General features: G+C 35.7%; 1 protein-coding gene and 2 pseudogenes across 5 annotated transcripts; 2 read left to right on the forward strand and 1 right to left on the reverse strand.

The window, feature by feature from the left end:
- The first annotated feature begins 91 nt into the window (after window positions 1-91).
- On the forward strand, window positions 92-22529 carry PRR11 (proline rich 11). 5 transcript variants are annotated; one of them, XM_039885787.1, is made up of 11 exons: window positions 104-250; window positions 6519-6681; window positions 10644-10776; window positions 12182-12332; window positions 12548-12670; window positions 14802-15062; window positions 16721-16819; window positions 17183-17295; window positions 18184-18243; window positions 18332-18428; window positions 20410-22529. In XM_039885787.1, the coding sequence occupies exons 3-11, from the start codon at window positions 10649-10651 to the stop codon at window positions 20476-20478; spliced, it is 1101 nt and encodes a 366-aa protein (XP_039741721.1). In that variant the 5' UTR covers window positions 104-250; window positions 6519-6681; window positions 10644-10648; the 3' UTR covers window positions 20479-22529. The 5 variants fall into 5 exon arrangements, with proteins under 5 accessions (XP_039741720.1, XP_039741721.1, XP_039741719.1 ...); XM_039885786.1 differs by lacking the exon at window positions 6519-6681 and having other exon boundaries at window positions 92-250; XM_039885785.1 differs by lacking the exons at window positions 104-250; window positions 6519-6681 and adding an exon at window positions 257-388 and having other exon boundaries at window positions 20239-22529.
- On the forward strand, window positions 1505-3470 carry LOC120621120 (60S ribosomal protein L14-like; annotated as a pseudogene).
- Window positions 16236-16354, reverse strand: LOC120621247 (uncharacterized; annotated as a pseudogene).
- Window positions 22530-24264: the final 1735 nt, after the last annotated feature.

Below are 24264 nucleotides of genomic sequence, written 5' to 3' on the forward strand. Positions count from 1 at the left end.
CTGCTTCCCCTTCGCTCCCGCCTTCCCCTAATTCATTCAAGAAGCTCCTCAGCTCTGATTGGTCGGAGCCTGATGTTGTCTCAGCCAATCACAAGCCAGTCTGTGCTGCTACGCTATAGAGAGAGCGAATCGTGGACAGACCATGGCTACGATTGGTCCCTCTACGATAAGGTTTTAATTTTGAATTTTTCTTCATGGCGAGGGTGAGGCCACTGCCTGGACGACATCTAATCCCTGGGCTCTTAGACTAGTAAGTGCAGGGGTATCTTGCTTTGTTACCCGGGCTCGCGTCTTCCGTAGCTGGGCCTGATGCTGCTCGTGTTCTTGAACTGTTTACGAAGGTGGGGATTTTGGCTGGACTCAGCGGAAAAAGGAGGTTTGAGGCTGGGTAAGAAGTGGTCGGTCTGGTTCCACCCTAACCATACTTCTATTTAATTAATAGTCTGCAAAATATGTTTTGGAGCGAAGTATCTGCCTTCCTTTTGCACAATCCTTTACATCTCTGCTACTTAGCATGTGGTCCATGGACCAAGGAATCTGCATCACTTTGGACGCTTGTTAAAATGCAAATTATTGGGCTCTACCCAGACCTACTGAATCAGAATATGCATTTTAGCAGATCCCGCAGTGATTCTTATGCTCACATTAAAGTGCGGGAATATACATTTCTTGAAAGGGAGTACTTTAATATAGTCTTAATATCGTCTGACGTTCTGGAGAGTGTCAGTTTTAGAAATGTGCCCTGTTTACTATGTGCCTAATACTGTGTTGGACTAGGCTTTAGGGAGCTGCAATTTCTTTAGGAAAAAAAAAAAAGCCAGGAACTAAAAAAGAATATCGTACAGCATAAAACATAAGATTAAATATAAGCAAGTACCAGAAATAGCCCTATGGAATCAATTGAACTGGTAATGGAAATTGATTAATTGACTGAAAGCTGTTCATTTGAAAGTGTAAGAAACCTCCATAAAATATGTTTTAGGAAGACAGTAATGCAGTGCAATTGTCATTTCCGTTGTTGCCACAGCTTTGGAGGTGTCCCCTGACTAAAAGCACTTTTCATATCACACGGTGGAGTTTTAATAGAAGCGGCATTGCCAACTCCTGCAGTAGACTGTAGCTCTTTATTATTTATTGTATCTTCCTACTGGAAATATTTTTGGACCTATCTTTTAACTATATAAGGGTGTGGTATAATTTGAAGAATCTAAAATTCCCCTCACTAAGAGGTTTTCCAGAATGTAATTGTATTAAAGCATAACAATACAATTAAACTAAAAGAGAGAACACTTGCTAGCTAACACTTAACAGGAATGATTTCTTTCAATCATTTATTCAATGAAACATTATTTAGTGCCCACTACACTCTAGGTCCTGGGGAAACAAAGATGAATAAAATTTATCCTAATCCTTAAAAAGCTCATAATCCTTCTGAGTGACAAACATGCAAACAAAAATAAGGATTCTAGAGCAAATTAAGCCTGAAACATCTCTAGAGACAAAAATGACAAAACTGAAGTGGTCCATGAAGTGGTCCTATTTCAGGCACATCATGAGAAGGTGAGTTTTTTAGAAAAAGAATAATGCTGGGAAAAATAGAAGTCAACAGGAACAGAAGACAAAATATGAGCAGGATTGACTCTAAATAAAATTTAAAAAAACCATAGGCATGAGTCTATAGGAGCTGATCAGGGCTTCTGAGAACAGGACATTGTGGACATCACTCATTCATGGGGTTGCCAGGAGTCGGAGCCAACTCAACAGGCCCATAATACACATAAAGTGCTATCGAAGCCCAGTAGAGATGACATTTCAGCCAGTATAAATTCCATAAGGACAGAGACTATGTTGTCTTGTTCAGAACTGTATCCTAGCACCTACCACAGTACATGGTGGATTATAAGCACTCAACAATATCTGTGAGAAAAATTAATAGAGTCTTGAAGGACATATAAATTGACTTGGAGAACAATACCTGGAATATAAACTGCTAATCGCTAGAAGAGATAAGGCTGCAAACGGCCAGAAGAGCTAAACTGAAAAGCTTTGAAAAGTATATTAAGAAATTTGTTTTACACAGTGATAAGAAACCATCAAGTACTTTTAAGCAAGGGAATATCAGTCATATTAAAAAAAAAAAAAACTAACTCTAGTAACAGTGTGGAAAATGAACTGGTAAGGAGAAAGACTGAAAGCAGAAGAATCACTGGAGGAACAATGAGATAAACCCAAACTGAGGAATATTTTCCAAAACAAATGGCCTGGACTCTTCAAAAATATAAACATGGAGACAGGCAAATACTTATATAAAAATGCTGAGGAACTCTTATGAACTGTTAAGAGACACTACAGTTAAATGCAATGTGGAGAGGGAAAAGGAACAGCTATAAAGGATATTATTGAAATGATTGGAGTAATTTGAAAATAGACTATTAATTAGATAATATCAAGGTCAAATTTCCTGACTGTGATTGTGGTTTTGTAGGAGAATGTCCATGTCCACATTAGCAAATTCAAGCTAAAGTATCTAGGAGTGAAGTATCATGATATCTACAACCAACTCTGCTAAAGCACAAACATAAACTTACATGTGTGTATAAATATTTTATATATGTATATATTATTTACATTACATGTTACATATGTTTTATCGAAAAATTTTAAACCTTGAGGAAATTTCCAAAAATAATATAATAAAATGAGCACAGTTAGGCTGACCTTCCTTCTGGTGGAACACTGCCAACATATTGTTCAGGCACTTCATGGAGGTCAGTGGAGGTCACAATTATAGATGTTATTGATCAGAACTAAGCTTTGGTTGATGGACCTTGGACTCAAGTAAGGAAACAGACTATGCCTTTCAAATGCATGCTGATCACTGACTTCATCCTCAAGTTCCCACACAGTGCCCGTCAGAAGTATTTTTGACAAGTCTGCCGGAAGACAGACACCGATACAAAATGGACAGCCACAAGATGAGTCAAGAAGATTGAAGCCAGAGAAAAGAAAGCCAAGGTGACAGATTTTGATCATTACAAAGTCATGAAGACAAAGAAAATGAGGAACCAAGTAATTAAGCTTGAAAAGGCAGCTCTCCTAAAAGCTTCTCCCAAAAAAGCACCTGCTATTAAAGGTGCAGCTCTAGTAGCTGCTGCAAAGTTTCCAACAAAAAAGATGACTGCTGCAGGCAAGAAGCCTCCATCCCCAAAAGTTTCTGCACAGAAAGCTGCCAGCCAAAAGGCAGCATTTCCAAAAGCTCAGAAAGGTCATCAAACTCTATCTCCAAAGGCATCTGGGAAGAAAGCATAAGAGCAGAAGAGACTATTATAAAAGTAATAAAGGTTCTTTCTGACATCCTCGCAAAACTTAAAAAATAAAAATATTATAATAAACATAGATTCACCAGTTGTTTTCTTCCTGTATAGATGTGTGTGTTTATACATATATATGTATGTATGTATATGTATATATATAATATACGAAAGGTATCCAGTGAGATAAAGTAAATTTATATAAATACATAATTATATAACATTTCATAAGTTGTCTATTTTATACATTATGTATAATATATGTATAATACATTATATATTATATATAAACACACCTATACAAAAAGAGAGATAACAGCAACTGGTTAACCTAAATGAATGATAGGTGAGTGTTTATTATACTATTCATATAAATTTAGTAAAGGTTTGAAATTTTTCAAAATAAAAAGTCTATGGGAAAATAAACTATAGCAAAAGACAAAAACAGGGGAAAGCTCAGGAGAAAGATGGCAAAGACAACTAAAGTTAGAGGACAGAAAGGGGAGGGACGATAAGAAGAAGGGACAGGATGAATTAATCAGAGGAATATCTCTGATTCATGTTTATGAATATATGTATATAAGTGTTATTTATAACATACTTTATATATTCTGTTCTATATTGAAGTATCTTAATCTCCTCACTTCCTTTTTTTTTAAAATCATGTCATGGTACAGCTTTTTTTTTAATTGGCCTTAAAATCTTTTCAAAACAAGGAAGGTAAAAAGGAAGGAAAAGAACTTTTCTTTTCTTTCTTTCTTTCTTTATTATTATTATTTATACCTACAGCACCTGGTCTTCCTAGGTGGTCTCCCATCCAAGTACTAACCAGGCCAGACCCTGCTTAGTTTCTGAGAAAGACATCGGGCTTGTTCAGGGTGGCAAGGCCATAAATCTTGGACTGTGGCTCCACTGGGATGTGAACACAGGACCTTCTACGTGTAAAGCAGATGTGCTAACTGCTACACTATGAAACCACATCCGAGAACTTTTCAATTAAAAGAAAAAAAATAGGAAAAATGCTTAGAAATGAGTTTCTATCTAGTGTTAGCAATTGGAATCCCACCTAACCCAGCAAAAATAATTTGTATGTCTCATTATTCTCTTTTGGAAAGGAAGCACATGTATGTGTTTTAACCTCAAGGAAGACTGCTATATACTCTCTCAGTTGGACAGTTGTCCTCCGCAGAGTATCTAAATGCTTTTAATAAAGCAATAGTAATAAACCTTAGCTTGCTGAGTCCTCTGTCCTATTTCAAGTGTGAAATATCCTGAATTTTTTAAAGAGCTATGATTATTTTTGAATGGAATATTAATCCAAGAATTATCTCAGACTGCATCTTTCTACACTGACAGATTTGACATATTCTTTCCAAAGTCTCTGCATGTGCTAATTACTGTATTTAATCAGAAGGCTTTTTGATAGAGTGACAATAACACAGAGCCCACTCCTTCTTCTCTCTCTCTCTCTCTCTCTCTCCCCTCTCCCTCTTTCTCTTACACATATACACATGCACACACACACACACACACAGAGAAGAGAGAAGAGAAAATATGATTTAGTTCCTAGACTTTCTTCAATGAAAAATAATCTCCAAAATGACATACATCAGCTTGTGTAGGACTCTTTAGAAATTTGAAAGCATGGTTAACCTGAACAACTACCAGGAAAGAGCGAGAAAGAGATGGCCCAGTTTCAGAATGGTGGTATTCTTATTTTTCAAGCTAATAATACACACCAAAGGTTAACTGTCGAATACTAATACAAGACTTATTTTAGTTAGAAACAAACAAAAAATGGCCGTCCTCTGAATCATCTCCCATTTGCCAAAGACAGCGCTATTTACTCTTAAAATTTTTCTGGTATTTGCCTCCATTTTCTAAATAACATGCTTATAATACTATTTATTTGATTGGTTGGTTGGTTCAATTTTAGACACTATAAATTTAGACATCAACTGTTTTCTACTTTCTCTCCATCTATCTTCCCAAAATCATATATTATCATTTTGAATTAAATAAACATTCAGTGTTTGTCCTATTAAATATTGCATAACAACAGAACATATAGTGTTACTATGATTACGTTTCTTGTACAACTTTTTTCCTAGCCATTTTTATATGCTTGTTTTTTTAAGCACTTATCAGCAATTTGGCCCTAACTTTACAAAAAAATAGTCAACTCTGCTAGGATGATCAAACACACTAGGTAATTTATCTATTTCCTTTTTTTCCTTAGAGACATTGTTACTGAAGCCCTCTATCACTCACTGACAATGTGTACTCTAAGCCAAGTGTCATCAAACTACTGTTTTTATACGTCTCCTAAGCTAAGAATGATTTTGCAATTTGTAATAATTGAAAAAAAATTAAAGGAAGAGTAATGTCTTGTGGTCCATGAAAATTATATGAAATTCAGATTTCAGTGGCCACAAATAAAATTTATTGGACCATAACCACACTCATTTAAGTATTGTCCATGACTGTTTTGGTGCTACAGTGGCAGAGTTGAGTGGTTATAACAGAGACCAGATGGCTTGCAAACCCTAAAATATTTATCTGACACTTGGCAGAAAAGATTTGCTGACCCCTGCTCTAGGCTTACTTCACAGCTGTCTTCCCAGGACTGTGGTCACCATTATGCTAGAAATTCTCGTTGTTGATCTTAATTCTCACACTTGAATAAAAGTTTGGCCAGGTATAGAATTCTGGGATGGAAAACATTTTCCTTCAGAATTCCAGTTTGGCTGTTGAAGTCTGATTTCACTCTCTTCTCAATCCTCTGTATCTAGACTGTTTTTTTTCCTCTGGAAGCTTTCAGGATCTCTTTATTTCTGGTGTTCTAAATGATGACATGCCTCAGCGTGAATCTTCTCTTATTCATTATACTGAGTGGACCATTTCAATCTGGAAATTCAAGTCCTTCAGTTCTGGGGAATATTTTTTGTATTGTTTATTTGATAAAATTCTCTTCACTTTCTGTTCTCTCATAAAACTTTTATTTTCCAAATGTTGACATTTTTTTAATTGCTGCTATTTGTTAAGTTTTAAAAGCTTTTTCTCATCCTTGTTTCATGAATGCAATATCAAATTTTCTGAAGATATTTCCTTTTTTTAAGTTTTCTTTAGCTTCTGACATTCTTTCCATTTCCTTTGAAATGTTAATACATTTTTTTCTGTTTATTTGTGATTTGTCTTTCATGTTAGAGACTTTCCTGAAATGACTGATGAGCCTTTGCTGTTATATGTCAGAGGAAGGCACAAAAAGATGATTGGAAGCTTGAAGGAGGGGAGGAAGATATTGGCAAACTGTGGGCACAGCCGTGGGTAATTGATCAAGGATTTGGCCGCTTTGGAGGGAATCCCAAATGTCAGTATTTGTAGATCTTCTTTCTTTGTCTAGCCAATTTCCCTAGACAGGAATCTTCTAGTCTCCTGCATGGGGTAATGAGGGGTATGGAGCTTTGAGACAGGGAATTAAACCTGGTGGGCTGTATTCTGGGAGCTGAGCTGAGGAAAGGAATTGAAAGTCTCACTTTTCAGTCCAGGACCATCCCTTAACATGACCCTGCTATGCCTGGTGGCCCAGAATTCAGTACCTCTGTGGTTCTTCTCCAGAAAATAAAACTGTCTATCTTTACTGGAGAAGACATGAACCAAGCTGCCTAGCTGCAGGCACTGGAGGACAGACTCCAGAGTCCTACCCAACCCTTATAAAGGTTTTTAATCAGTCCATTTTAGCCCTACCCCAAACCTTAAAAAGTAGTAGGTGCCTTCAAGTCCTGAATCTTCTCAGAGTTTTGGGAATTGTCTTGCTTCCTGTTGGCTGCCCTACCACAGGCAGTGAAGCCTCAGGTTTCCTTTGCTCTGAGTCAGTTACCACTCATCTGTCTGCTTTCCATTTTCCATAATTTAGTTGCCATCTATCATCTATTATAGTCTCTGCTCCTATTATTTGTCCTATGGGTTTATGCCTTTTTTATTCCTTTATTGCCTTTTTCATGATGTTTTAGAAGGAAGTGGAGCAGTATTTGCTAATAAATGTTTAACATATGCATAATTTTAATATAAATTTACTGATATGTGGTGATAATGATATAATTATAAACAATAAAATATATAGTACTCTTTCTTATAAATTTAATATAATCAATTGATTCTCACAGAATGCTATTGTTGATTTTTGCAAACTTCCTGTATCTGTAGCCAACCTATGTTTGCAATTTATGAACACATATAGTCCTGATATAAATGTTGGTTGATATTTTCTGTTACTCAGTGGAGTAAGACAAAAGCAAAACACAAAGATTTATGTCAGAAATTCACTTTAGTTGTGTAAGCAACTCCTTTGATGAATCAGATAATAGTTTTCAAATGCTAGAATAATATTCCTCAATATTTTTTGCTATTTCACAAAGGAACAACTACAGATAAGACACAACTTTTAAGTTTAATCTGCATTATTAACATTTTATTTCTCACTTGCTTAACAATTAGTAAAATAATAAATCAAGCCCTAATTTGTAGTGTTTTATAATATTTGTGGTATAAATACTCCCATCATGGCCAATTTCAATATTCCTAATGTGAAGTCACTGAATGTGGAGTTGGGAAGAAATGAGCAGTAACACAGCATTCTGTAGCATTCTATAGCATTTCCACTATATACAATAAAGTAAACAATCTCAAGAACATAGATAATTGTAAAATCATTAGGAAGTGATGAGTTTTACATGCTGATTACCTTAATAAATATAAATTATCTAATTGTAAGTTTATATAATTTAATTTTTACGATGAATGTGTTAACAACTGCCTTGCAGACTTCCTGAAAATGTAGCAGTCGCTAACCCCAGTACGCCACTGGAGCGGAGATAAAGATATAGAGTCAATCCACCAAGTTTAACCAGCTCCTTTCTAAAGTCTGTTTTTATAACTTTGAGGTCGGCGACTATAAGAGAAAAGAGGGGCAGGAGGCCAGTTCTCTATGTCAGTTTGATCTCTAACAAAACACATCAAGGGGAGAGAGGGAACAAAAGCGGGGAGGGCTGCAAAGGGGCAGATGGAAGACAAGGAAGGGGAGGTTACTGATGCAGGGCAAGGCAAATCCCCCGAGTGGAGTCCTGCACCGAGAGAGAGCCAGCGAGGGTATTTGACAGCGTGCAGGAAAGAATTCAAGCGCACGCCAGACTTAGAGACGAAAGAAACGGTGATTAGAGAAGGAACAACGCTCCGTAGGCAGAGAAACAGAGAGACAAGTGGAAACAGGCTAAGAGGGACTGAGAGGGATAGAGAGACAGAGACCCAGAGTAGTCAGGGAATTCAGTTTATATATCGTTCTTAGTTTATTTACCAGTTTTCCCTTGATGGTATATAGCGTGAAAGGTATGGTAGCAATCTTGGCCTTTGTTCTATAGGTTCGCCAGGGTTTTGGCCATAGGGAATGACTGGTTGCATTTATTTTGTGTAGATTACGACATAAAGACTTGTTTTCCCTTGGTGGTATGGGTAAATGTTTTGTTAGTAATCCTTGCAGGAGTCTTCCTTTGTTCTATAGGTTCCACTGGTCTGACAGCACATTGCAGGCTCTGAATACAACTTGGTTTAACATCCAGTTCTCCCACCTCCCTACATCATTACCATAGAAATCTTGGATTCTAGGGATCCCAACCAGTGAACTCTGGGCCTTGGATAGAGATTTCCAGTGACATTTCTCCATAGAAAATTATGGGCATGGATTTGATGAGCTTTAGTTAACCTTCTTTTCTGGCAGTTACAAGATTGCTGCTTCCTCCAATGCTTTCCTAAATTTCTTCATTCAGAGTATTGTTATTTTATTTTATTTTATTATTTTATTTTATTTTATTTTATTTTATTTTATTTTATTTTATTTTATTTTATTTTATTTTATGAAAATCTATACGTCATTTGAACATTCCGTGTATTTAATAATCCCTGTTTGGCCTTCCTTCATTATTTCAGCAGGAAGAAAAAGTAATGTAATAAAGTCGAAGTCAACTATTTTTTGGTATGTCTTCCAAGCCTGGAAGAACAACTAAGGAAAATGCTCTATTAGACACCTGATAATTAGTTCAATAAGAAGCTATCAAGAACCTTTACTCCTAGTGGAGCTGTTGATAAATACGCTATCACAGGTTGCCATTAGGGGTGCCTTCTGCAAGTCCAAAGCTCTTGGAACTAAGCCACTTCACAGTTTTTACAACCAACAGGGGGCATGGGTATATTCTTCAACCAGTGGAATCTGAGAGCTGAGCAAGCCTAGAGCAGCATACCAAGTGCTGGAAGGTTACTGGGTAAATGAAAGTGGAATGAATGTGTATTTTAAAGGCCAATTGTTCCTATTCAAATGTAAGTTTAAAGGGAAGGAGGCCCAGCCCTTGAGACCATTTTTTTCAGTTCTGCTACTTGAATAAATGACATCTTTGTTTCTTAGGTATCAACAACTAAAAGCAGCGTGAGCCTCTAGAACTTAACTTCAAGCTAGCTCTAGTTTAATTTTCTTCAGAAGAGGATCTGAATTAAAATATAAACATACTAGATAGGTGTTTTTTTTTTGTTTTAAAATAAATGTTTTGAAACACCGATGTGGTAGATTTTGGTAATTGTTATTTCATTGTCTATTGCCTATTAATATACAATTATACCACAGTATATTAGAAAGAACATGGTTTTTGGAGACTTGCAGATCTGGACTTAATACTTTATTGCATTACATTGGGAAAATCATCTAACATTTCTAAACCACAGTTTATTCTTATGTAAAAGTAAGAATAAAAATCCTCTTCCTCAGGGATAACATCTTGCAGGATAGTGAGGATTCACCTGAAAATGTATGTGAAGGTACATAAAAGTAAATGGGCATTCAGTAATTTTCTTTCTTTCACTACTAACTCCATCTATTGCAGTGGATGCTCAGTAAATGTTACTGACAAAGAAACTTAATTCCTTCTAATAACATACCATAACCCAATGATAGCCATTTTCTCTATTACAAATAAAGGGAAATTCGCTTGACTTAATGAAGAAAAACAAGACAATCAAAACAAAATTAGACAGTAATGTAATGCCAAAGCCAAGGCCTCTCTAGAGATAGTTTAAATCTGGATTTAAATTTTGCTCCATTTCAGTGGATTTCTGGGATGTTCGTAGTAACCTATTTCCTAACTAAGGTAGTGGTTATAAGGGTGTGTTCACTTTGGGATAATTCATGGAACTATACACTCAAGATTTGTGCATTTTCTATATATATATATATATATGTGTGTGTGTGTGTTATTCTTCAATAAAAGAGGTTTCAATTTTTTTCTGCAGAAATCATGCCCAAGTTCAATCAACGGAGAAGAAAGCTAAAAGCCAAAGCAAAAAGATTATTCAAAAAAAAAGAAGCCTCTCGCTTTCAGTCCAAGCTAATCACACCTCCCTCTCTGCCACCCTCACCAGAAAGGTAAGACATAATGTGGAACATAGAAAATATTAAAAATCCTGTCAGTTTAGGAAAAAGTTACTAGATTTAGCAAATGAAAATACAGAATGCCCAGTTAAATTTGAATTTCAGATAAACAATGAATTTTTTAGTATTATCCCATGCAACATTTGTAACATATATATTTGTAATATACGTTTATAACATATACACTAAAAATTATTCACCCTTTATCAGAAATTAAATTTTAACTGATCATCCTGAATTTTGTGTAGCAACCATAGTTTAAGAATTCAAAAGAAGTAAAAATCACAAGGAACTGTGCTAGAGGTGCACAGGAACTATTATTTTCTCTTTTCCTAGTCAATTTAATCACATAAATCTGATCACTAAGTGATGAAAGAGAGGTATAAGACTAGCTTTTAAATCTTAGTTTTGGTAAAGTTTGGTCAGTTATTCTCTGGGACTTTAAATTCTAGGAACCTGAGAGTACTAGATGTCAATATCATACTTTCACATTTTGTTGTGATAGCTCTCTGTACAGGAAAAAATTAAAACAAATAGGCCCTCGAAAAGTAGTAACCATGATGTTATCATTGACTCTATCTCTCCTGAATACTGAGAAAGCCTCTAACTGGTCTTCCTGCTTCTGCCCTCACCTCCTCTGGAGCGTATTTAACGCAGCAGCAGCGCTGAGGCTATTAAAATCATGTCCTATTGTTCCTCTGCTTAAAATCCTTCAATGCCTTCCTCTCTCACAGTGAAAATTAAAGTCCTAAATAAGACCCACAAGGCCTTTATGATCTGACTCTAACATTACTCCTAAATCCTCTTCCCTTCAGTTTCTCCATCCTTGCAAGTCATCCTGGCCTCCTTGCCTCTTCTCCAGACACCTCAGATAAACTTCTTCCACTTAGTATCCCTCCTGCCTGGAATGCTCTTCTCCCAGATATTTGCATGGCTAGCTTCTTTAGGTTTTTTCTTTTTTTCTCAAAAGCCACCTTCTCAGTGAGACTTTTCTTGGCTACCCTATCTAAAATTTCACCTCTACCCACCTTTCACATCCCCTTTCTCTTGCTATATCTTTTTCTACTTAGCATTTATTCACTAACAACACATATATGTTATTTGTTTGTTTTTACTTTTCTTCCATGAGATTGTAAACTTCACGAGGGCAGAGTTTTTGTCTATTTTGTTCATTACTGAATCCCTAATGCCTATCTACTATTTTATTTATTACTTTTTTTTTACTCAACAAATATATGTGTTGCATAAATGAATCCTAGAAACCTGGAATTTAATGAAGAATTTGGCTTTAGGAAGTCTCTGTTCCTGATTTATACTATAAAACTAGCTTGTTGTTTAATTGGAGGTTATTATTCCAACTCAGGCGTTTTTTATTTATTCAGTTTTGTTTTTCTTACAGAGTGGTTATTCCTTCATCAGATACACCCCTTAGCAGAAGCTGGCTAAGATCATCCTGGAACTTCAAATTTCCCAGTATCAAAGATACAGTAAAACTTTGGACAAATAGAGTATGGTCTATATACAACTGGTGTCAGAACTGCGTAGCCCAGGTAAGGATTTGACACATCTATTTTCAGGAATATGGTTTTTCTACATACTTGGTATGTGTGTTCATACATGTGTACTCTCAGGTCAGTGTAGCACTCAGACTAAGCTCAGATAAGATGAAATTATTGGGTCGTATCTACTTTTGCTTCAAAACACTTTCTTGTCCTTTTTATCATATTGCTTATCAGAGCCAAGCTTGTATATTTTTGATTTTCAGAGCTTAGAAGTACTGAAGGATACCATCTTTCCATCCCGTTTCTACCACCAAGAACTTCATAGTCTAAAACAACGGTTTTGCATTTTGGAAAGTGAATTGTGCAAGCTCCAGGAAGCACTAAAGGTTGGTATTGTCAATAAAAAACAAATTAAGTAAGGAAGGAAGGGGTTGTCCCAATAGGAATCCCAATTTGCTTCTAACCAGAAGGAGGAATAGCTACAGGCCAGTGCTAGTCCTAGACCTGTTTGCCCTCAGATCTATTCCTTAAAGCTTAGAGACTCAGCTTAGTATTGCAGGGGTGCTGACCCCTGTGGGCTATGTATTTCCCAAGCTCCATGTCACCTGGCTTCTGATTGTGCTGTGTTAATGGGAAACAATGATGAGAGATTCGGGGGAGAGAGAAGACAGGGTGTTTTTCCTCTTCATTCTGTGTTCAACAATTTTTCCAGCAATGGTTGTAGTTATCTCCCTGACTCTAGCTCCCAAAAAGTAAATCTATCATATTTCTTGATCCCCTGGGTTAACCTAGCTCCAGAGATCTGGTTCTACTGCTCTTCCCTTTGTCCCTCCAGCCTCAGGGTATTCATGACTTTCTTCTGTTGCTGATCTCTGGGCTGCCTCACTATTCCCTCTGTGCTTCTCAATGATTTCATCAGCAGAGGAACAACCTGCCTACGTTATATTCCCCGTCTTTGACATACTTAGGGTGTTCTTATTTTCTTGACTAATAAAAGCAGAAAAAAAACTGTGACTACTCACCCTTTCCAAACTCTCTTAAGCAAAGCCCCTATTCTCAACATCCAAAACACAGAATAAATATAACACTCATTAGTTTGGAGAGAAGCTTCTGGGATTACATCCCTGCTTCCAGAGATATGTCCAAGTCTTAATCCCTGGAACCTATAAATATTACCTTATTTGGGGGAAAAGGTCTTTCAGATAAAATTAAGAATTTTGAGATAAGGAGATTATCCTGTGTTATCTGGGTAGACCCTAAATCCAATGGCAAACATCCTTATAAAAGAGACACAGAGCAGAACACACAAAAAGGGAGGAGCAGTGGGACCACAGAGGCAGAGATTGGAGTGCTGATAACGGCCAGAAGCTGGAAGAGGCAAGGAACAGATTCTTCCCTAGAGCCTTGATAGGGAGCACAGCCCTCCTGACACCTTGATTTTGGACCTCTAGGCTCCAGCACTGTGAGAAAATGGATTTCTATTACTTTAAGCCACCAAGCTTATGATAATTTGTTACAGCAGCCACAGGAAACTAATATGCCATCTTACTTCATAGGGTCACTGTATTCATTTGCTAGGGCTGCCATAACAAAGTAACACGGACTGGGTAGCTTACACAGCAGAAATTTGTTTTCTCACAGTTCTGTAGGCTAGAAGTCTGAGATCAAGGTTTTGGCAGAGTTTGCTTTTTTTCCTGAGGCCTCTCTCCTTGACTTGCCTTTTCACTGTGTCTTCAAATGGTCTTTTCCCTGTGCACGCCCATCCAGGTGTCTTTCCTGTGTGTTCAAACATCTTTTATAAGGACACCAGTCAGATTGGATTAGAGCCTACCCTGACAGCCTTATTTTAATCACGTCTTTAAAGACCCTATCTCCAAATACATTATTAGGTGCTGGGGGTTAAAACTTTAATATATGATTCAGTGCGGGGTGGGGAGGTTGTATACACAATGCAGTTCAGACAGTTATGTTCTAGCCCCTTGGCCTTTTTATCAGTTCCTTGAATATATTACATTCTTGGCTGTATTAAGTATTTTTCCCTCTACTAGGAACTCTCTTCCCCCAGGCCTTATCTCCCTTCTCCTGGTAAATCTCAATTCATCCTTGATATTATGTCTAAATGCCACTCCCTAGACTTCTCACTATTCATGCTCACACTTCATTGCTGGTATTGAATTACTATTTTGTTTTCTTTTGAGAGTGTTTGTGCATGTTTAATGTCCGTCTTCCTCACCAGACTGTTAGCTCTATGAGGTGACAGACAGGGCTCACATTGTACCCATAGCACCTGGCATATAGCACACATAAAACAAATGTATATATATATATGTATATATGTATGTATGTATGTATGTATGTATGAATGAATGAATGAGCCTGTGATAAATGAGAAAATATTATGAAGCACGTGGTATACTGAGAAAATATTCAACACAGTAGCTATTATTTTAATGAGGCTCAGCTGTAAGAACCCAATTAATCTCTTATTCCTTTGCCAAATGTAATGTCTTCTTTCAGACCATCTCAAGAAATTCTTCCTGTCCAAGCTGTGGTCAAAGGTGTTATATGAGTGGTAAACTTACAGATGTGCCTGCCTGTGCTCTAACCACCCCTGGAAAATCCCAAGCTGTACATCTTCACAGGGTGCCTCAGCCAGCTGCCCATCTTCCTCCTCCTCCTCCACCACTGCCACCCCCTCCACCTCCTCCTTTGCCTCCGCCTCCACCACAGAGAGCTCCTTTGCTGCTCAGAAAATCCAATCTCACTAAAACACTTCAGGTAAAAAAAAAAAAAAACTAGTAAAGGTGTGTTTTGGTCAGTATGTAATGGAGGAGTAAAGCTGAGTGGCCTTTTAAGGCTGGACTAAGGGCTTTGACAAGAAGACTATATTCTGTTCCGATTCCATATCTTAATTATGTCAATTATTGTGCTTATAAAAACTCAGTCCCCTGGGAACTCAAGAAAGCTAGGTTTAGAAATGAAAGTTACACACAATGCAAATATATATATGCCTTACTGTTAAATTGTATACCTGAAAATTTACTGGATTTTGTTAACCAATGTCACCATAAAAAAAAAAAGTAAATCCTAGGGATATAATGTACAGCATGGTGGCTATAGTTAATAATACTGTATTGTATATTTGAAAGTTGCTAAAACAGTAGATCTTAAAAGTTCTCATCACAAGAAAAAAACGTGTAATTATGTGTGGTGATAAATGTTAACTAGATTTATTATGATGATCAATTTACAACATATACATATATCGAATCATTATGTTATATACCTGAAACAAATATATTAGATGTCAATTATATCCCAATAAAATAATGACAATAATAATAAGTAAAAATAAATAAAGATGATCTGACAACTATTTAAATTAAAAAGAAAAAGAAATGAAAGTTACTATTTTTGTTAAGTATAAATAAATGAAACCCAGTAGAGTAGAAGATTCCTGTTGGTCTCTCAGCATATCTTTTTACTAGAAGGAAACCTTCCTGAGAAACCAAATTAAGAACAGAAGAGTGAGTGAACTCAGAATAAAGAGTTGGCAGATCCTAACATACTGGATCCCATCTGATCTTGGAAGCTAAGCAGGATCAGACCTGGTTAGTACTTGGATGGGAAACCACCTAGGAAGACCAGGCGCTGTAGGCATTAAATAAATGAATAAATAAATAAGAGATTGTAAGCTGACAAGATCTTTGCAATCTGTGAGGTCAACCAAGAGTTGCTTCGCCTAAAATAAATAAATAAATTAATTAATTAATTAATTAAATAAAATAGCAGAGTTAAATCCAGAGCCTATTGTTATAGTTGCCCTATTGTATAACTCTCTGACTATACATTTTTTTATTTTATTTTATTTTAGGCGAGGCAAACCTTGGTTGACCTCACAGATTGCAAAAACCTTGTCAGTTTACAATCTCGTATTCTTTTTTTTTTTAACGCCTACAGCACCTGGTCTTCCTAGGTGGTCTCCCATCCAAGTACTAACCAGGCCCGACCCTGCTTAGCCTCCGAGGTCAGCCAGGATCGGGCTTGTTCAGGGTGACATCGCCATAGACTGACTATACATTCTTGCTCTGTGGGAACTGAGTTATCTTTTTAGGTAGTTCAGATAAAACTTAACTTTGATTTGAGAAACTTCTTCAACTCCTGTCTTATTATAAAAACTCCTGAGGAAGATGCAGGGAATTATTCTATCTCTTATTATTGAGTCATACATTTTAATGACTACTTTCAATAGCCTTAGCATCCATGGGTACTGAAAAAGAATTATTCCTGGTTGAGTGAAAAGAATTCGATAGGTTCCTAAGGTGAATAGAGAGAGTTAACTTTTAAATCCAAGTTGTTAAAAACTAGATTTAGATTTGCATTTGACTATGTATCATGGTTCCAAATTGAATTCTAATTTCTCCATGTATGTTAAGGCTGAACCATTAAAAAAAGAGGGACCCATGCAGATAACAGTTAAAGATCTGCTGACTGTGAAACTGAAGAAAACTCAGAATTTTGATGAAAAGACGAAGGTAAGATGTCATTGACCATACACAAAGTCTTTTCAGCTACTAACCTGGTTATCCCTTTGTGGAAACAAAATATAAGTCTTATGTATAGAAGCCATTCTGAGGTATTTTATATCTTATTTGAGTAATTTTGGGTTTCCTCAACAAAATATATAGATCCCCAAATTATTTAATTAGACAGTCTCATCTGCCAGCCATTAGTTTGAAGAGGTAGAGACATACTTTGAAGCTTTGGAATAAACATTGAGTGGAGTAGTGGATATATCTAACACATACTCAGCAGTCAAATATTCATTGTTTCAGCATGTTTACATTTTGAATGATATTTTAATATGCTTTTAATAATGTCTCATTTTGCTATTAAAGCTTGTTCCATCCCCAAAGGCACAGAATCCACTAGTTACAGCCTCTGACCTGCAGCGTGTTACCCTGAAGCCCAGCTCCAAAGTGTTATCAACTCGAGTTACAAATGTCTTAATGTAAGGAATTGCACAGTATTATGCACTACCACTACTTAAAAGAATGATTTTTTGCTTATTTCTAACATTAAAAGTTATTTATGCTCATTGTAGAAAAATTGGTATCTACAGAAAAGTTTAAAGAGTAAAATCAAAATCATCCAAATAAACATATCATTGAAGATAACTACTGTTAGCCTGTTTTCATTCTGATCTTTTTCTAGCCATATTGTTATTATTTATTATAAAATACACCACTGATTTAATAACAGATTTGGGGAGGGGGAAGAAATACTATCAAAAATTTTAGTCAATTATACCTCAATAAAAAATATTTTTAGCAAACTATAGAAAAAAATTTTCTTAAGCAGCTCAATTTCAGAAATAATAAAATATGAAAATTGATATGTCTTAGAATCAAGGAAATATAATGTGTGTATATACCTGTGTATAATTATATTGTAGATACAGTTATGGCTTTTCCCGTTAATGTGTCATGAGCTTTCTCCCATCTTATTAAAAATGAGTTTAAAGCATCATTTTGATTTCTTCAATACATACAGTTTATTTTATGTAAATTTCATAGATTAAAATCCTGTTTTGAGACGTTTAGGTTGCTTATGATTTCTTATATCTATAACTCTTCTATGAACATCCTTGTCCATCATCTGTGTGCATAGCTGAGTTTTTCCCTAAGATAGATTCTTATACATTTAATTACTAAGTCAAGAAGTATTACTTGTTGGAATGATATGATATCACCTTACGCTCCTATCAGCACTTACTGCTGTTTTTTAATGTACCAGATAGAATCACTTTCTGAAGTGTTGCCTATAAATATAACTGCTTTACTTTGGGGAAAATGATAAAATCTAGCAAGCTCTAATTTTTATGTCTTTATTTTATCAGTACTCCTGGTAAAAGTCAGATAGATCTGCGGAAACTATTAAGAAAAGTTGATGTAGAAAGGTAATATACTTTCTTGTGTTGATGCTTTCTAAATTCATTTGATAATTGGCATAAAACACAGTTTCTAATATTTTTATTACCTTTGCAGGAGCCCAGGTGGGACCCCACTTACCAATAAAGAAAATATGGAAACAGGAACTGGACTGACCCCAGTAATGACTCGAGCCTTGAGGAGAAAATTTCAGGTATGCCTTTAGAAAAAAAATTTGGTTCCTTTTCAAAACCATTTATTTAGAATCATAATCTAAGGCAGCTTTCTTAATAATAATAATTTTTAAATGTTACCTTATGCTTTACAAAACACTTTCATATTTAGGCTGCATAAAATTCTATGAGGTAGTGAGGATTATCTCCAGTTTAGCAATGAATGTCTGGTTTTTTTAATTCTCTTATTAAATATTTATTAAACACTTCCTGTATGCCAGGCACTGTGCTGGAGTACCAGGGATATTAGTATTAAGCAAAAATAGACCCAGATCTACTGTCTTGGAGCTTTCAGCCTAGAGGAGAAAATAGATGTTAATCAAATAATCAGCTATTTGTATAATTTTGCATTGAAGTAAGTGCTGTGAAGGAAAAGAACAGGGTTCTGTGGGAACTCACAGAGGAACTTTATCCAGCTTGGATGATTTACGAAGGAATTCCTTAGGAAGTGATGAAGTGAGACCTGAAAAATGAATAGACATGAACTGGGAAGGGTATCTGTGGCGTGTGGAGGTGGGCCCACCATGGATGTCAGGGAAGAAAGAGTTCCCAGGAAAAAGAACAGCGTGTGTGAAGATCTCATGGTGGAAGGGATCACGGCCTATCAGAGGAACTGAAAAGAGATCAATGTGACTATAACAGAGAGAGTTTGACAGTGGTGAAAGACAGGGAGAGAGATGTAGACAGGAGTCAGGTCATGCAGAGTTGATAGGAAAAGGTCTTGGCAGATCTTTTCTTTGTCACCTATATGTATGACCGACACACCAAAAATCTAGTCCATCAGCTGACCTTGCATGATTTCTTCCAAACCTTGTTATCTCTCCTCTCCCTGACCACCTCTATTGTTGGTTCTGAAAGGAACAGCCATCCTTCCGCTAACCCAGCTGAAGTGCTGGGACATTAGGCTGCTGACCTCTTTGACTATAAGCTTACATTTCTATCTCCCTCTGGCAACAGAGACACATCACAGACTCCACTGCTGACACTCTCCCCACCCAACACTGCCCTCCCTTTGTTCCCTTGTTAAGAATCAGTGCCTTTTACAGGACAGCTTGCTTTCCCTCTTGCCAATTCAGCTTGGTCCTCCTGGGTGCTATATGGCCTTCTTTGGAGGTATGGCCAGATTCCTCTTTCCTCTTTTTGGAGCATCCAATAGGATTCTACTTTCAGATCACATTCCTTGGTAATCACAGACTGTGAGGGGCAGGGGCAGAGGGCAGAGGCCTCTTCCTCTTCCTTTTCTTGTTCAGCCTAGGATCCTTTTTGTCCCATCCCCACCCATAACTACTATAGTGGGCTAGGTAATATGGAAACAAATGAAAATATAATAAATAATAAACCTTTATATTGAGCAACAATATCAAAATCACAAATAAGATCTATGCCATATGTTGTGCTCCCCAAAATCCACTTACTAGGAGGATGTCTAGTAAAAACTATTGGTAGACAGAACAACTTTTCCCACCCAGCCCTTAGGCTCCCTTTTTCCTTTAACTCTGAAGCAACTGTGATAGGTTTTGCATTTGGCTGCAGGTAACAGAAATCTGGCTTAACCAACTAGGGGCTTATTTTTCTTACCTACATATTCCCTTGGGAAGCAGGTAGTCCATAACTGGTAATAGCAGCTTCACCATGTCATCACTGCTCTTCCATCTTTAATATATGGCTTTGGTCATGGTATGGAATGGCTACATGTCCTAAAGCCACATGTCTACATTCTAGGCAAGATAAGGAAAAGGGCAAAGAACAAAAAGGTGTACTAGCTAAGATACCCCCTCATTTCTTTAACAGGTGCTATCCAAGAACTTCTGATTATATCAGGGAAGGTGGGAAAGTGATTTTTAGAATCTGGATGCATTGCTGCCTTACACAAGATCTGAGTTCTGTTAGTAAGGAAGAAGAAAAGTTGTATTGGCCTCAGGAACATAATTCATATCATAATTGGGACATTTTTTTTCATAGCTGGCTCACCCTAGAAGCCCAACGCAAACTCTGCCACTCTCTACAAGCAGCTTTGATGAACAAAATTGATGCCAATTCTGTCTGACTCCATGTGATGATCCGTAAAATCTACAGATAAAATCACCCCAATCCTTTTTTTTAATGTAGTAGAGTATGTATCAATAATTATACGAATATATAATTCCATTTAAAGACTTAAAATATGTGCAGAGCCCATATATACTGTAGTATAAAGTCTATTATTGGGTATTTTCTAGTTTGCATTATCAATAAGAGAACAGAACAGAAAATGCAATCCCCAAAGAGATGTTTATCTTGGAATTACTCAATTTAGGGTAGAGATATTGTTCAAACTTAACTACATAACAAATTTGTATCTGTAAGCACAGTTATGACATTAAGATAATAACCTAGTTTCTATTTATCTTGGGTATTCTCAGATAATTGAAAAGCTTTTCAGCCTGTAAATCTCAAGCATTCATTAAGTGCTACAAACTTGATCAATAAAAAAAAGGCCCTTTAGATTTGATTTCTGTTCACTCTACACAATTAAGAGGTAAGACCGTCTCCATCCAAACCTAACTATATTCCAAAAGACTTGGAAGCAAAAGATCCAATGTGACCTTAAAAATTAGAATGTATCATTTCTAGCATCTTAGGCTCACTGAAGTCTGTGATATTCATTATTTTGATGTCTGTTGTCCACATTCATGCAACTAAATGTAAATTTCATGAAGTCTTCAAAATGTACCTTGTATTTTCCACAGCACCCTGCCAAGGATTCTCTGAGGTCCCTAGCAGGTTCCCTGTTAAACCTGACTCGCTGTCAACAGCCTGTTGCTTCAATGATAGTAATAATGCACACCTAACTGGATTTGTGTTCTTTCCTGCAATTCCAGGGTTGCCAGATTTAGCAAATATAAATACATGACACCCAATCAAATTTGAATTGCACATCAACAAATAATTGTTAGGTATATATGGCCCATTAAACAATGAATAATATTTTTAGTTTAAGTATGTCCTAATTATTGCATGGGACATATTTATACTAAATAATTTTTATAAAAAATTATTCATTATTTACCTGGAGTTTAAATTAACTGGGCATCCTGTATTTCATTTGTAACCCTATCAGTCACTCCCCTATAAAGTTGCCAAGTATTTCTGCCAGACATGTCTACTTAGCAGTGGACAGTACTATAGCTTCCGCCAGAATTCATCACTCATGTATTAAGTGTCATGGAGAAGGAGAACTCATTATGGTGAGGGTGACCAGAGGTGCAGAATTAGCTTTGATGCTAATAACCTCCACTGCAATTCCAGGAATAAGGATAGCACTGCTTCATGGATATAAAACAAGGGATTTTAGATCATCGCTGCACTTTTTAGCCTGAGAGGAGCCATAGATGATATCCTTGAAATATCCCATGATAAGCTTAGGCTAAAAAGATATTTTAGCAGTTTCCCAGAAATGCCTATATTCCCGCAAATAAATATTGCTTTGAGATGCCAAATAGTGTTGTAAAAGTCACCAGACTGGAAAGCAGACCTGGGGACACTGTTTTGTTTTTATTATGAGACCCACATTTATGTTTACAGCACATTTATGGATGAAAATTAAATGGATAATGAAGAAATATAAGTACTTCTAGTAAGTTTTTTTTTTGACTTGCTAGCTACGTTTATATTATGTGTGAATAAAGGTAATGGTCACTGAGAATAAAGCCGTTGAGTATTTGTAACAGAATATTTTATAGGGCACTTATAATGTTTCTAATATTAATAAACCACTGTGTACTGTATCAATTTAATTTAAATGATTTGATCATTCTTGTGGAATAAAGATTCATTCTAAAATGCTGTAGAAATCCTATAAACATTTGTAAAGCCGTTATTTCCATTGTACCAGTATTAAAATGTGTTCTACCTTGCCTGTTTATTAATTTTTATGACAGATTTTATATTGTACCCATTTGAGAATCCTGTAAATACTATTGCTTCATTAAACTATTGCCGATTATATGCTTTCAATGTTTATTTTAGACTGAATGACAACCACAGAATATAAACAACCAAGGTGCCTCTGGTTATGTTTTTAAATAAAGAGTAATAAAAAACTTTGGTTTTTCTCTTTTTTATATGTTTTTTACTAGAACTATAACACAAACAAAAAAGGTGCATAAAACATAAATATATAAATTAACAAATCATAAGGCAAACAGTCATAAAACCATCAAGAAAGAGATATTATAAGTGTCTTTAGAAGCCCTGTCTCCCTCCCCTACCATAGTCCCTTTTCTTTCAAATTACTGACCTGCTTGTTACAATAAATATTTCCTTGCTTTACCTTCTAAGTGTAAGAATGCAGACCCAAATGCTATGATTTGTTTCTCTTGCTTCTGAATTCTGTATATAGAAATAAAACCATACATTATATAGTCTTTTGTTTCTGGCTTCTTTCAATCAACATTTATATTTAAGATTCAATCATGTTATTGTGTAGTGCTACAGATCATTTATTTTTGATGTATAAATATAGTTATTCGTTTATTCTATTGTTAATGGACATTAGGATTGTTTCCAGTTGGGGGCTATTATGAAACATGCATGCCAATGTAAACATTCTTGAACATGTATATATTCACAAGAGTTACTCTAGTAACTCTTGTGCATACATCTAGGAGTGGAATTGCTAGATTATAAAGTGTGCCTATTTTCTAGATACTGTCAAACTGTTTTTTCCAAATGATTATACCAATTGTACCAATTCTTCAGCAAAGTATGAGAGTTCTTGTTGCTCCTGTTTTCTTTAAGAGAGTCTTTTCTATTTGATTTTTCAACATTTTACTTACTGGGAAATCTGTAGTCAAAGAATTGTTTTAAAAAAATCTTATTTCAGCAAAGTCACCTACTAAACATAGTTAATGATCTACATGTGAGGACCACAATATAATTTACATGGATGAACATGTAGAATTTTTCATTTTTGTTGTCTTTTCCAAGAAAAATGGGATCTGGGCATGTAGAAGTAGAGAAAGAAACAAGTAAAAATCAAATAGACAAAAAATACACATAAAAACCCATTCCTACTTTTTCTAAATTATTGTTAATAAAGAAGAGTTAATTGAGAAGAATTAGTGGAAGCCCAGTATAGCTTAATATATTAAAAACACTACCAACCACAAATTAGGGCCCTACCCTTCCTTTGAGAATAAATGAAATAATTCTTTTTTCCCCTAGTCGTATTGAGATATAATTGACATATAACACTGTAGTAGCTTAAGGCATACAACATAATGACTTAATATATTAATATATTGCAAAATAATTTCCACAATATAGTTAACATCCATCACCTCATAGTTACAATTTTTTTCTTGTGGTGAGAAATTTTAAGATGTACTCCCTTTCAAAAATACAATACAGTATTATTAACTATAGTCACCATGCTGTACATCACATCCTCAGAACTTTTTATCTTATAGCTGGAAGTATATACCTTTTGATCACCTTCACCCATCCCCCAAATCTGTTCTCTATTTCTATGAGTTGTTTTTTAGATTCCATATATAAGTAAGATTATACATAAATGAGATAATTGTTGATAAGGACAGAGTCACACGGTAAGTAATATGTTCAATTATTTTGTTGTCATTATTTGACATTCCAAGTGAGAACTCATTAAACACAAATGATCTAATTCTTCTTTAAAGCCAAGAATATTTCAAAAAACAATCTAACAATTCAAACTTCCAATCAATTAAATCAAATATTGAGTGAAGACTTTCCACATTTCTTCAAGGAAGAATTTTTAAATATTATTACAAATTGAAGAAAATGTTTATTGTAGAA

The sequence above is a fragment of the Pteropus medius genome, unplaced genomic scaffold (assembly GCF_902729225.1).
Source record: "Pteropus medius unplaced genomic scaffold, Ma_sr-lr_union100, whole genome shotgun sequence".
Taxonomy (NCBI): domain Eukaryota; kingdom Metazoa; phylum Chordata; class Mammalia; order Chiroptera; family Pteropodidae; genus Pteropus; species Pteropus medius.

Coding starts and splice junctions, on each gene's coding strand:
- PRR11 (XM_039885782.1), top strand. CDS start 310: ATGCTGCTCGTGTTCTTGAACTGTTTACGAAGGTGGGGATTTTGGCTG. Junction 10,777..12,181: donor CTGCCACCCTCACCAGAAAG/GTAAGACATAAT, acceptor TTTTTCTTACAG/AGTGGTTATTCCTTCATCAG. Junction 12,333..12,547: donor GTCAGAACTGCGTAGCCCAG/GTAAGGATTTGA, acceptor TTTGATTTTCAG/AGCTTAGAAGTACTGAAGGA.